Source organism: Lepidochelys kempii, chromosome 20 (assembly GCF_965140265.1).
Source record: "Lepidochelys kempii isolate rLepKem1 chromosome 20, rLepKem1.hap2, whole genome shotgun sequence".
In the NCBI taxonomy this organism is placed as follows: Eukaryota; Metazoa; Chordata; order Testudines; family Cheloniidae; genus Lepidochelys; species Lepidochelys kempii.
In genome coordinates, this window is record NC_133275.1 from 8260850 (window position 1) to 8273711 (window position 12862).

Consider the following 12862-nt stretch of genomic DNA (forward strand, 5'->3'; position numbering starts at 1 on the left):
ACTAGTGGAAAGACCCAGCAAATGTCTGCACAGGGATCCCCTTCTCACAGCCTTCCCCATCACTACTTCTCACCACCAACGGATCCCTCATAGAGTAGGGCACACATCTCAACAATCTTACGACACAGGGCAAGTGGTCATCCACAGACATGTCTCTTCACATCAACCTCCTTGAACTCAAGAGCCGTCAGGAATGCCTGCACCCACTTCTTTCCGATAATCAGAGATACACACCCAAGAGTCTTGACAGACAATATAGCATACATGTACTACATAAATTGTCAAGGAGGTGCCAGATCACCCTCCCTTTGCACAGAAGCACTAAAGCTATGGAACTGGTTCATTTCCCACAGTGTCACAATAGCAGCAGCATACCTTCCAGGAGTACTAAACACGATAGCGGACAGTCACAGCTGCAAGTTCCCACACGACCACAAATGTGAAATGAACTCAACAGTACTACTTCTGACAGTGGTGGAAAGCAACTATAGACCTTTTAGCCACTTACCTGACCAAAAAATGTCCATGCTACTGCTCCAGAACAGGCCTCGGACAGCACTCCTTAGGGGATGCTCTCCTTTTATGGGACAAGGACCTTGTATACACCTTTCTCCAGTTCCCTCTCTTATCAAAAGATCTGTTTTTAAAAATAAAAAAGAGAGCAAATGTCTTATTGATTGCTCCCTACTGCCTGAGACAAACATGGTACCCTTAGCTGTCACAACTGGCAATGTGTCCACCTGTCTCCCTTCAACCCACTCCATGTCTCCTCTTGCAGAACGAAGGACGCACTCTCCACACCAACCTGCGGATACTCTGACTCAAGGTTGGGTCCTTCGTGGTTCCAGCACATAGAAAGATTCTGCTCTGAGGAGGTACAGGAAGTGTTCCTATATAGTAGGAAATTGGCTACCTGTTGTACTTTCCTGAAAAAGTGGACCAGGTGTCAGACTTGGTGTAATTCAAGAGAAATTTCCCCGACATCTGCTACTTTCCCAATGGTCCTAGATTATATACTGACTCTCAAGAAATCAGGTTTCAGAGTAGCAGCTGTGTTAGTCTGTATTCGCAAAAAGAAAAGGAGGACTTGTGGCACCTTAGAGACTAACAAATTTATTTGAGCATAAGCTTTCGTGAGCTACAGCTCACAAGTACTCCTTTTCTTTTTTCAAGAAATCAGGACTCTCTCTTAGCTCACTTGAAGTTCACCTAGTGACCTTAGCACCCTTCCATCAACAAATAGAGGGATACTCAGTGCTCTCACACCCAACTACATATGATTCCTCAAGGGTACAGTAAACCTTTTTCCTCAACCCAGACAGCCCACCCTAACATAAAATCTGAACTTAATACTAAAGAGCCTGAGTAGGCCATCCTTTGAACCCATGGCGCCTTGTTCGGTCAAAAACCTGTCTGTGACAACAGTATTCTTGGTGGTACTCACCTCAGCAAGGAGAATAAGGGAGATAGCATTTATGTCACTTCCCACTCATACATTATTTTTTGGGGATAAGGTTACTCTCAAACCGCACCCAAAGTTAATCTGCAAGGTGACCTTGTCTTTTCACATAAACCAGCTGATTTACTTCCAGACCTTTTACCCTAAGCCTCACTGTGATAACAGGGAGACTATTCTGCACACACTAGACGTAGAAGAGCCCTGGCCTTTTACCTGGACAGGATGAAGGCCTTTAGGAAATCTCCTAAACTTTTCTTCTCCACTGCAGAAAGGTCTAAAGGCCCAGTACTATCGTCCCAGACACAGTTTGAGACCCATTTGGAGAGTATCAGACAAAGCGATCAGGTCACATCATTGTACCTCCATCCAGAATATGCACATGATCCATGAAGTCAGTTTCCTCTTCTGTCACCTTCCTCAAGAATGTAGTTATCTCTGAAATCTGCAGAGCAGCAACCTGGGCATCTGCACATATCTTCACAGAATACTATGCAATTACCGGGGACTGCTTCCGACACTATCTTCGATTCTGCAGTATTGTCATCCATAACTGACTCGACTCCGAAGCTTCAGCCTCCCATTAGGGATACTGCTCGGGAGTCAACTACAGTGGAGCACCCATAGGGACACTACTTGAAGAAGTAGAGGAGGTTACTCACCTTGTGCAGTAACGACGATTCTTCAAGATGTGTGTCTGTATGGGTGCTCCATGACCCACCCTCCTCCCCTTTGCTTTGGCATTCTTGTCAAGGACTCTATGGTAGAGAAGAAACTGAGGGGGGTTTGCCTGCGCAGCGCTGGTTAGCCTTGTGGCAGAACACAAGGGGCGGACAGCACATGTGCGGGCCGAAGGGATACTGCTACCGAAGTTCTCTGAGCAGCAGCACAGGGATGCAAGCGGGACACACCTTGAAGAACCATTGTTACTGCACAAGGTGAGTAACTTCCTCTTTAAGAATGATGTCAAAGTCACCTGTATTTCTTCTCCTGGTGAAGGCAAATCATTTCCTCTTTACATTGCACAAGTTAATGAGTGATTTGGAATTAAGGCTCGTTAGCTGCCTTGTGGTTCCGAATCCAGCAAAGCATCCCTTACGTTCAGGCCATTCTCTGGCTCTTAAAAAGGGGAAGTTGAGGGGTGGGGCACTTTCTTTTCCTTGTATTTATGCAGGTCCAAAATGAGCCACTTCTTGACATGTCATGGAGCAATTAATGCTGAAGTGCATTCTAGGAGCTGCAGTAAGTAGGGATGTGTTGGCTGTCCCTGCTGTACTATGTTAGCAGACTGGCATGGGATTTAAAATCAGTTCTGACCGCCTGTCCCCTGGGGCTGCTGTGAGGGGGCCTGTCCTGCCCTTTTCCCTCCTTGAGCCTTTCTTGGCACTGCAGGCAGGAAAAGGGGGAGAGACATTAGCCATCTATCAACCTCCTGCTGCCAGGCTTTGCGACGAGCCAAGCAGGACAGTCTGCCTCCATTGAGAGCCTGCTTCAGCGGAAAGGGACAGGTGCAGCCAGCTCTAGCAGCATACCGGGCCATGTGGGGAAAAGTCGAGTGGTGTGAGGGACCAGGGGCAGGAGGGAGAACTAGGATTTCAGTAACCGGGGAGGTGAAGATGCGGGAACCTATAGCATGAGGCAAGAGTGGGGGAAGAGGGGCCCCTTTTCTGGGCTCAGCGGGGCCGCCCCTCACGGGAGAGATGCCCAAGCACCGGTTGGCCGAAGGCTGGAATTTCAGAGTAGCAGCCGTGTTAGTCTGTATTCGCAAAAAGAAAAGGAGGACTGGGGGCACCTTAGAGACTAACCCCTTTATTTGAGCATAAGCTTTTGTGAGCTACAGCTCAATTCATTGGATGTATCGATGAAGTGAGCTGTAGCTCACGAAAGCTCATGCTCAAGTAAATGGGTTAGTCTCTAAGGTGCCCCAAGTCCTCCTTTTCTTTTTGCCAAGGCTGGAGTGCCGTCCTGCTGGCAGAAGGCAAGGGGGTCATGGGGGGGGGCAACTCCACCTGCCACTGCCCTAGGCAGCACCAGCCAGACTCGGCCTCAAGGCCCCTGCCAACCCCCTGGGGCCCTCCACAGCCTGGCTCTTCGCCTGGGCCTGTGGGCCCTACGCGAGCTCGGCTCTCCTCTGCTCCGGCCTGCCTACGTGCGTGGCAAGTGTCTGCGCTCCCGCCTCGAGGGCTGGGTATCGATTGCTCGGCAGGTGACTGTTCCTGTCTGGCTTTGTGGGGCCTGGTTCGGAGGCGGCTGGCTCGGCGCTCGGCTGCCCCGCCTGACCTGGCGCGGCCCGTGGCTCGGCGCTCGGCTGCCCCGCCTTGTGGCTGCCCTGCATGTGCCGGACCCAAGATGGCGGCCTCCACCGCCTCGCCGCTGAAAGTGACAAAAGCGGCGGCGCCGCCGCGGCCCCAGGAGCAGGGCGGGGACGGGGAGCCTGAGCTGGAGGCGGCGCCCGAGACCGGTGAGGACCCCCCGCTCCACCCGCGGGCCTGGGCGGCGGGAGCGGCCCCACCCAGCCCGCAGCCAGACGGGAGAGGGAGCTGGAGGGAGCAGGCCGGACTCCCCCCTCCCCGGCGGTGGAGGGTCCGGGTCTCACCAGGTGTCTGAGCCCGCTCCTTGGCCCTTCCCGTCGGTGAACGAGTGGTCTGGGGGAGAAGACGCAGTTCGCTGTAGTCTGTCCCCGCCCCCCCCCCCGGGGGCTCTGCCCAGGCAGCCCGGGTTTAGCGCGCTCCCCGCCCCCGTGGCTCCATGTAGCACCCCCCTCCCTGCACTGACAGCCCGGGTTTAGCGCGCTCCCTGCCCCCCCCCAACCCCCGGGCTCTGCCCAGCGCCTCCCCTCCCCCCGCACGGGCAGCCCGGGCTCGGCTCGCTGCCCTGCCCCCACCCCGGGGGCTCTGCCCAGATCACCTTCTGCACTGACAGCCCGGGCTCAGTGTGATCCCCGGTGTCCTGGCGGGCTGTGCCTAGCTTGTTCCCCCTGCCCTAGACTGACAGCCTGGGCTTGCTTCTGGGTCCCCCCGCACTGACAGGCTGGGTTCACTCCCCCCAGCTGTGCCTAGTACACACGCTATTAGACCAGGCTCAGTGCACTCCCTGTCTCCACCCTGGGGGCTGTGTCCAGCTTCCCCCGATACTGACATGCTGGGCTCACTCCCTAGGGGCTGCACCTAGTTCCGTTCCCCTGCCCCACTTTTGCATTGATAGGCCAGGCTCATTGCCCCCCTCTCTGCCTCCTCTCTCACTCCTAGGAGGCCGTGCTCAGCTCCTCCCACGTACAAAACACATACTGACAGGATGCCTGGAGCACTGTCCTCACTCCTCCTTCCAGATCGCCCCCACTATGGCAGGGCTCTGCCTATTTCTTTGCTTCTCACACACTGACAGGCCAGGCTCACTGGTTTCCTGGTGTCATGGGGCTGTGCTTTCTGCTGTGCTCCTCTGCACTAATAGGCTGGGCTGACTACTTCTCTACCAGTACACCTGGCTCACCCTGGTCCCTGGGGAGCTGTGCCCAGTGTGCCTCTTCCCCCAAATATAGTGACAGTTTGGGCTTATTGCCTTCTCCCACCCTCAATTCAGCTCTGTGCTCCTCCACATTGACAGGTTGGGCTTACTGCCCCCTACCCTGACCACAAACTTGGCTCCCCTCTGGGGTCGGGGGTAGCTGTTCCCAGGTCTGAGCCCTTTCTCATGGTCTCTTTTTCCTTGATTGTGCCCTCCCAGTGAGGAGTAGTTCTAACACCATGAATCTAGGAGCAGAGGATTTGCTAGTCCAGATAAGGGGCCCTCTAGCCCTGTCTCTTGTTCCTGACAGCAGCCAGTGCCAGCTGTTAACAGGAAGATGCAAGAAACCCTGTAATGGAGAGCTGTGGAATAACCTGCCTATGGGGGAAGCTACTTCCTAAACCCCAAAGGTAGCAGTTGCCTGTTATCTTGAAGCAAGAGGGTTTTTAACTCTTCCAAACTCTTGACAGGAATGGGGGGGGATGTCAGTCATTGCTGATATAAATTTTGGATGCCCTCGCCATATAAGCAGACGCATCCCTTCATGTTGTAGGATTTTATGCATCATCATGATGCCCAAGCACTAATCTCAGGAAGCAACATCAATATTTACCAAGAGCCTGTTAAAAGACACTGTTTTTTTAATCATTTTTTAAAACTCTTGTCCTGTTTTGTGTTTCTGGCTACTGAATGAGGCTGAGGTGTTTCTGCAGAAAGTGACTAGTCTCAGTTTGAGGATATGAAACAGAACAGAGGAAATTGATGTCACCCTCAGAAATTTTCAGAGTACAGCTCTGTAGTTAAATTTAACCAAAAGAAAAGGCTTGAGTCACTTTAATCTGTAAAACTAACCATAAAAACCAAATCTATGCAGCAGTTTACCTTAGCATAACTGAAAGAATCAGCCTTTTCCTGTTATATAATAAAGCAGCTAAAGCCCTACCTTGCATTTCCAAACTGTCAAAATGACAGCTTCCTGTTTGATTGTTTTAACTAAAGGGAATAACTTTTATTGGACCAACTTTTGTTGATGAACGAGACCAGCTTTTGAGCATACACAGGGCGTTTCTTCAGCTCAAAAGCTTGTCTCTTTCACCAACAGAAATTGCTCCAATAAAAACATTACCTCACCCACCATGTCTCTCTGATATCCTGGGCTACAACACTCCAAACACCACATTTAATATTTAAGGCCCTTTAAAGAGCAGTGGCTTACTCCCCTGTAGTTGGGCACATTGCTATGAATTCCTTTTTGTGTTACAGTGCAGTTTTTCTCTAAACAAACATTAAGTTTTTGTTTTGTTTTATGGCTTCTAGAAGTAGGTAAAATAAGTGATTTTTATAAACTTCCCACATTTTATTTTGGAGATTTCCCGTTGTCCTCTCTGTTCATGTCATCTTTAATATTTTCTGTCTGTTCCTCTTTGGGATTCAACTGATCTCTGTGCCTGGTACAGTGTCCCTGTCCTACTGTTCCAGGCACCCTTCCGTTCAAATACCCCTTCAAAACTTTTTTTATCCAGTTTGCTCTCAGTAAGCTCAGCTGTGCCACTGGGTGCTTCCCCTATCCTGCTGGCTCTCAATGAAAATAAAGCAAATACTACAAACACAACATAAACAGTCCAACTGTCCGTAATTAATGTTCTCCCCAAAGCAATGTACCAATCCAGTTGTGTTCTCTCTTCCCTGTGGTTGTCACTTCTTGTGCCTTCAGCCATCTAACCTTGTAATGTAAACACTACTCAGCATAGTCCTTGTGCTATGAACAGTCTTACTGATGTCCTGATAGTAAGTGCTACACACAGTAGGAATTGTTGGCAGCATTGTAATTTCCTCAAGGCCGGGACCTGTTGGCTTGACTGTAAAACGCTGTGGATATCAGTGATGCTATGTAAACTAACAACTCACTAGCTACAAAGAAGTGGTCAGGGACCCTCTTTTTGTTTTGTACTTGTACGATGCCAGGCTCAGTGGTGTTGTGATTCATGGCTGAGGCTTATCGGTCCTATCAGTCTAGAGACAAGAAGATATGGAATGTGTTTCGCACTCTGTGGCGAATACCATCATTTCATACCACTCTTTGTTCCCTGAGTCACTGCTGATAGCATGGAAGCATGGGGATTACAGTGGACGAGAAGCTGGATATGAGTCAGCAGTGTGCCCTCATTGCCAAGAAGGCCAGTGGCATATTGGGCTGTATTAGTAGGAGCATTGCCAGCAGATCGGGGGAAGTGATTATTCCCATCTATTTGGCACTGGTGAGGCCACACCTGGAATGTTTTTTTGTCCAGTTTTGGTCCCCCCAGTACAGAAGGGATGTGGACAAATTGGAGAGAGTCCAGCGGAGGGCAACAAAAATGATTAGGGGGCTGGGACATATGACTTATGAGGAGAGGCTGAGAGAACTGGGGTTATTTAGTCTGGAGAAGAGAAGGGTGATGTGGGATTTGATAGCAGCCTTCAGCTACCTGAAGTGGGGTTCCAAAGAGGATGGAGCTACGCTGTTCTCAGTGGTGGCAGATGACAGAACAAGAAGCAATTGTCTCAAGTTGCCGTGGGGGAGGTTTAGGTTGGATATTAGGAAACACTGTTTCACTAGGAGGGTGATGAAGCACTGGAATGGGATACCTAGGGAGGTGGTGGAATCTCCTTTCTTAGAGGTTTTTAAGGCCCGGCTTGACAAAGCCTTGGCTGGGATGATTTAGCTGGTGTTGGCCCTGATTTGAGCAGGGGATTGGACTAGATGGCTTCCTGAGGTCTCTTCCAACCCTAATATTCTATGATTCTAAGCTTACACTGTGGATTTCTGTATATTCCAATGCAGTGATGACTTGACCCCTGCATTTGCATCCGTGAGCTATAGTCCCTATTCTCTTAATGATCCAGCTCCAAAAGCATCTGTTTACTGTAAACCTACCTATCAAAAACTTATTTTTCCATTAATATATAGTATTAACTGGGATATTTTTTCACTTCCATTCTTGGTGCCTGGCTGATAACGTTGAGCTAATGAGTAACTTGTAGGTTATTTTAATCAAATGTGGAATGGTTTAACCTTTATTCACTGTTCCCCTTGAGTGAGTTTCATTAATGCTTTACTGTTTACAGCTCAGACTGAATGTTTCCTTCTCTCCCTGGCAGTTATGGCCTCCGAGGAGGAAGAAATGGTTGCCATGGAAGTGGGGTCACCACCTATCCCAAAGAAGAGCACTTCCGCCGGGCAATTGGATCAAACTCCAAACAGAATAGGGACCAAACTGTCTCCTGAGCCTCCTGGAAACAAGCCAGACTCCCAGGATTCCAAAAGTGAGTGCTTTTCAGATTATGGCTCAACTTCATTCTGTAATTCATCTCCGTAGCAGCTGGCCTCTCGTACTGAGGGAGAGGCACTTTTCTCAGCTATTTCAGAGGAACCCTGGGAGCCTTGTTTTGTTGTTCTTTATTGCATGTAATTTTCATTGAAAAAAAATTAAGCTTTTTTTTCCTTACATGAACAAATTATTGCCCAAGTCCATCACTTACAAGGCATCTTGCAGTCATGAACCAGCACACAAGAGAGGCCCTACAATAGCAAACTAGTGGGCGTGACAAAATGGGAAGATGTCCGTAAAGAAAGAGCTCAATGATGATGATTTATTGGTGATCGCACCTACTGTGTGCCAGTCACTTTCCAAAACTTTAAGAGGATGGTCTCTGCTCCAAGGATATAAGAACAGGACAAGGCCTTTATTGGCTCCTGTTCCTGATTACCCAGACCCCACATTCCTGTTTGTGATTTAATAGACAGCAAGTCATGTTAAAAATAAATGAAAACTCCTTGCCCTTGGCTGTTTCCCTGTTGCCCGGAATTATGGGGAATTGTTATTGATGTGGGAAGGTCATTGATGTACTTGCAGTTCAGACTTCTTCCATCCTCATCATAACTTGGCAGAAAGAGACTCTGGGGTTTTAGTCTGCCTTGGGCAACAGGTGGAGTTTTCAAGTAGTCTCTCTTAAAATCACTGGATTAGCACCATTAGGCTCTTCTGTTGCAATCCCTCTTCATTCAAAACAACATCAAATGTGCCCTCTCTGAGAAAGGAATGGAGCTGACCGGCAGGCTGGGCCTCTGCACCTATTCAGTGCATGGGATGATAGAATGAAAGATGGTCCTGTTGGAGCAGGGCAGTGCTCACACATTGCTGTGGTGAGGAGTCATGTTGGCAATTTGCCATGAACTGAAGGGCTGGCTCTAATATGAATAAATTGGAGGGGACTGCTGCCATCTTTGTTCTTAGTACTCTAGTGTGGCCCTGGAGGCTAGAGGTCCCAGAATACAGCACCTTATTGTGATCAGAGCTGTCATGGGCAATTTGCCAAACAACACACATTGTGATGGAGCATTGCATGGCCTCTTAGGCTATCTGCTCCACTCTACTGCCAACCAAGACAGTTCCCATGATACCTTCAGTACTCCAAATGTGGGTTTGTCCAGTACCTCCCATAGCAGGTGATTCAGCATAAGTAGAAAGTTGCATGATCAGGAAGCTTTTCCTGGTGTCTGTCTTGAATTCTGCCCTTAATGAAAGAGATTGGTTTAGTTACATTCCCTTATAACTTTGTAAATGATTCCTCTCTGTCCTGGGTGTTTGCACCTTTCAGATGTCTTTAGGCAGGTATGTCCCTTCTCTGTCCTTGTTAGGGCTCACTTAAACAGTCTTAGTCTGACCTCATAACTGAGTCCCTCCAGCCCCTTGGTTTCTTCCAGTTTGTGGGTTTGCTGATAATGAGATGCCTAGAAATGTATACAATGTGCCAGCTCAGTTTGCACCAATATCCCTTATTGTAGGTCCCAGAGTGGGCCAGGCAGCAGAAACCCCTCGGGTACCATTTTGAAAAGGAACATGGGTGCTTCTGAAAACGTCACCCATGGTCCCTGGCCTGAGAATTACACTATAACCTAAGAAGCAATACAATAAAGAATAATAAACTGTGAGGGGAAAGGGACTGCAAGGGGAGCAGCAAAGTTAACATCTGTAGGGGGATGGCCCAGATCTGTTGTCCTTTTTCTGCCGTATCACACTGCAGACTCATGCCTGACGTGTTGTCTGCTTCCCCCTCATCCCCCCTCATCCCCAGCTTCTTCCAGTTTATTGCTGGTGGTTGCACTGATACCCAGAGGCCTTGGTCAGCGCCTTAATGTGCTAGGTGCTCTAGAGACAAGTGGACCGAAGGCAGTCCTTGCCCCTGAGTGCTCACAGTGCAGGGGTCTGATAGGTGGCGACAAGGCAAGAAGAAAGATAGCTACCTTTGCTTAAGTAGTCTTGGGAGTTAAAGTAGTTTAGAGTAGCACTTTAGGATGCGGGGGCTGCTTCCAGGCACTGAGGCCCAGGGCACCCGGCATGAAACGTGCAGGGATTGTGCGCTGCATCTTGTGGAGCTCTGTGACTCGCTAACAGCTGCTCTTCTTTTTCAGCTCAAAACCTCACAACATGCGAGGTCTGTGGCGCCTGCTTTGAGACCCGCAAAGGCCTGTCCAGCCACGCTCGCTCTCACCTGCGGCAGCTTGGCGTGGCAGAGTCCGAGAGCAGTGGAGCTCCCATCGACTTGCTCTATGAACTGATGAAGCAGAAGGGCAAACCTGACAGCAGCCCATTGTCCCCAACACTCAGCAAAAAATCCAGCTCCCCCAAAGAAGGGACAGGCAGCTCCCCACGGCCAACACTGCTGTCGCTCAGCAAGACAGGCGATCGCTTGCCAGATCCCCCGGTGAACAAAGCGATCAAGTCCCCACCAGGCTTCTCCTCAAAGAGCCTTTCGCAGCCAGGATCCCCCCTCCTCAAGAAAGTGCCATCCACGCTCTCGGGATCCCCCCCTCCGAAACACCCCGAGGACAAGACCCCCAAGCTGCCCCTGAGCCCCCTGCAGAGCTCTCCAAAAGCACCGTGGCCGCAGCCAGAGGAGGAAGGGCCCTTAAATCTAAGTGAGTCTCTTTACCTTTGATGTTTCCCACTATATATGTGGCAGGAGAGCTGAGTGTGTGGGAACTTGCTGACCAAAACTCAATGCTGCTGGCTTGTTGGGTAACTTGCTACAAGGCATCCCTTCGCTGCCCTGTGGGGAGAATGGGTGCAGGGCTCTCCTGTCTTTCAGCCGTGGGTGGGACTCAGTGTAGCTGTCAGCAGCTTTCCAGCAAGGTCCCATAGGGGCTGCTGCCATCTAATCTGGATATGCCTTGCAAACATCCACAGGGCAGTGAGTCCCAACTTGGTCCTGGACTGCATTCCGTGTGTCTTGCTGACAAGCGTGCGGCTCCTTTCCTGTCTCTGGAGGATGAGTGCTAATAGCTCATTGTGGGAGGTGATTGTCATCTGTTTCTGATTTAGCTGGTGAGGGTTTCCTCGTTCCTTCTCTCCTCCCCCGCCCAAACAGTTCTGGGTAAAGTAAGTGCCCCTGCTACACCTGCAGCTTTCCACTGCCCCCCCAGCTCCTACCACATTTCTCTCAAGCCAGAGAAGTGGAGCAGGCCACCTCCTCAAAGACCCCTGTTCTTGCTGCTTTTGCTGTGTGTTTGTACCAGGGCAGCCAAATTGGTCGTCCATCTTGCTGTTTCTCTCCATGCGTGCAGCAGGCATCCCCCCAGCTCTGTTCTGAGGGCTAAGCAAGTCTATCAGCCGTGTGCCTGACCCCACTTACTCCTGGAGGGGAGTCCTAGGGGAGCTCCCAGAGGGCACCCTCCTGTAAGATGCCACTTGCTGCCTTCCAGCTTTGTTCCTAGACTCTGTATAACTGTTCCCTGCAGTGCCCTGTGGGGATACAACAGCCAGCCGGGAGGAATCCTAGTCTGAACTAGTTTGCCAACCAACTAGCTTTCCTTTTCTACAAAATCTGAGCTGAGACACCCCGTAAGCCAGACTGAGTCAGTGCAGCGACTGTTCAACGCGGCGTGGTTGAGTTCTGAGAAGACTCTTCAGTTCTGCATAGAAAGCACAGGTGGATATTCTCAGCAGCTCTTGTCCAAACTGGGCTGCAGCAGTTCAGTGTCTGTTAACCCTGAGCAAGAAGTGAGGCATCGGGTGCTGACTGCTTGTGGAATTGGCAACTGGAAATAGTCCTAAATACACACAACGAATTACCCACTCTCCTCTAGCCCACGCACATGCACTCCACTCCTTGCTAGATCTCGTGTGTCAGGCAGCCCATGGATTTACACACTGTAAATGCTGCCATAGCTAAGCTCAGCAGAGTATGGTTTGGAGCCTAACTTCTGTTACTTTTCACATAACATTAGTTTTGATCTGACAGGACTAGACTGAATTCCTCTCTCTGTGGAAGTAGGCTGCAGCAGCACAAGCTGTTGCATACTCCCCTTTCCCCAGGGTCCCGGGTATGACCTGGAGCAACCTCCTCTAGCACTAAAGGGAATTTGGCCTCTGTGGCACATCCAGTCCCCACCCTCTGCAGCAAGGCGGCAATCAGTCCTACTTGTGCTGATGTGTCTTGTCTATCATCTGTTTGGATCTGGACTTTCACAGACCAGCCATCCTATCCAGGCCCCTGCAGACGAACAGTTCCATGTCCCAGTCCCCCTTTCTATTGTTCATCAAGGTTTGTGTCATTCCAAATGGGTGACTGACCTTCATGTATCACTTAGAGAACTCTTCCACAGCCTAGTTTACCTGAGCACTAAAGCCCTGAATCCAGTCTGATTAGATGTGGGTGATTCTGCTGCTCTTATTCTGCTGAAAGAAACAGTTGGGAAAGTGACTGTCCGCTTGACACATTTCTCTGACTGTCTCATGCCTTAGCATCCTCATGTACCGATCTTCATTATCTCAGTTACGACGACCAGGCCTAGACTTCTCAGTTATCCAAGTCACTGAGACAGCAGTGGTCAGTGCTCCCATTGATATTAGGGCCCAC

General features: G+C 50.0%; 1 protein-coding gene across 11 annotated transcripts in view; it reads left to right on the top strand.

Moving 5' to 3' along the window:
- The window catches only part of WIZ (WIZ zinc finger), a 158330-nt gene that overhangs the window by 134992 nt on the left and 10476 nt on the right, over positions 1–12862 (top strand). For 10 of the 11 annotated variants that reach the window (XM_073319238.1, XM_073319237.1, XM_073319242.1 and 7 more), the window contains 2 exons: positions 8102–8266; positions 10416–10922. In XM_073319238.1, the coding sequence (XP_073175339.1) occupies positions 8102–8266; positions 10416–10922 (672 nt within the window). Of the gene's footprint in view, positions 1–3756; positions 3918–8101; positions 8267–10415; positions 10923–12862 lie in introns of those variants that run through there. The other variant, XM_073319247.1, reaches the window with a different exon arrangement.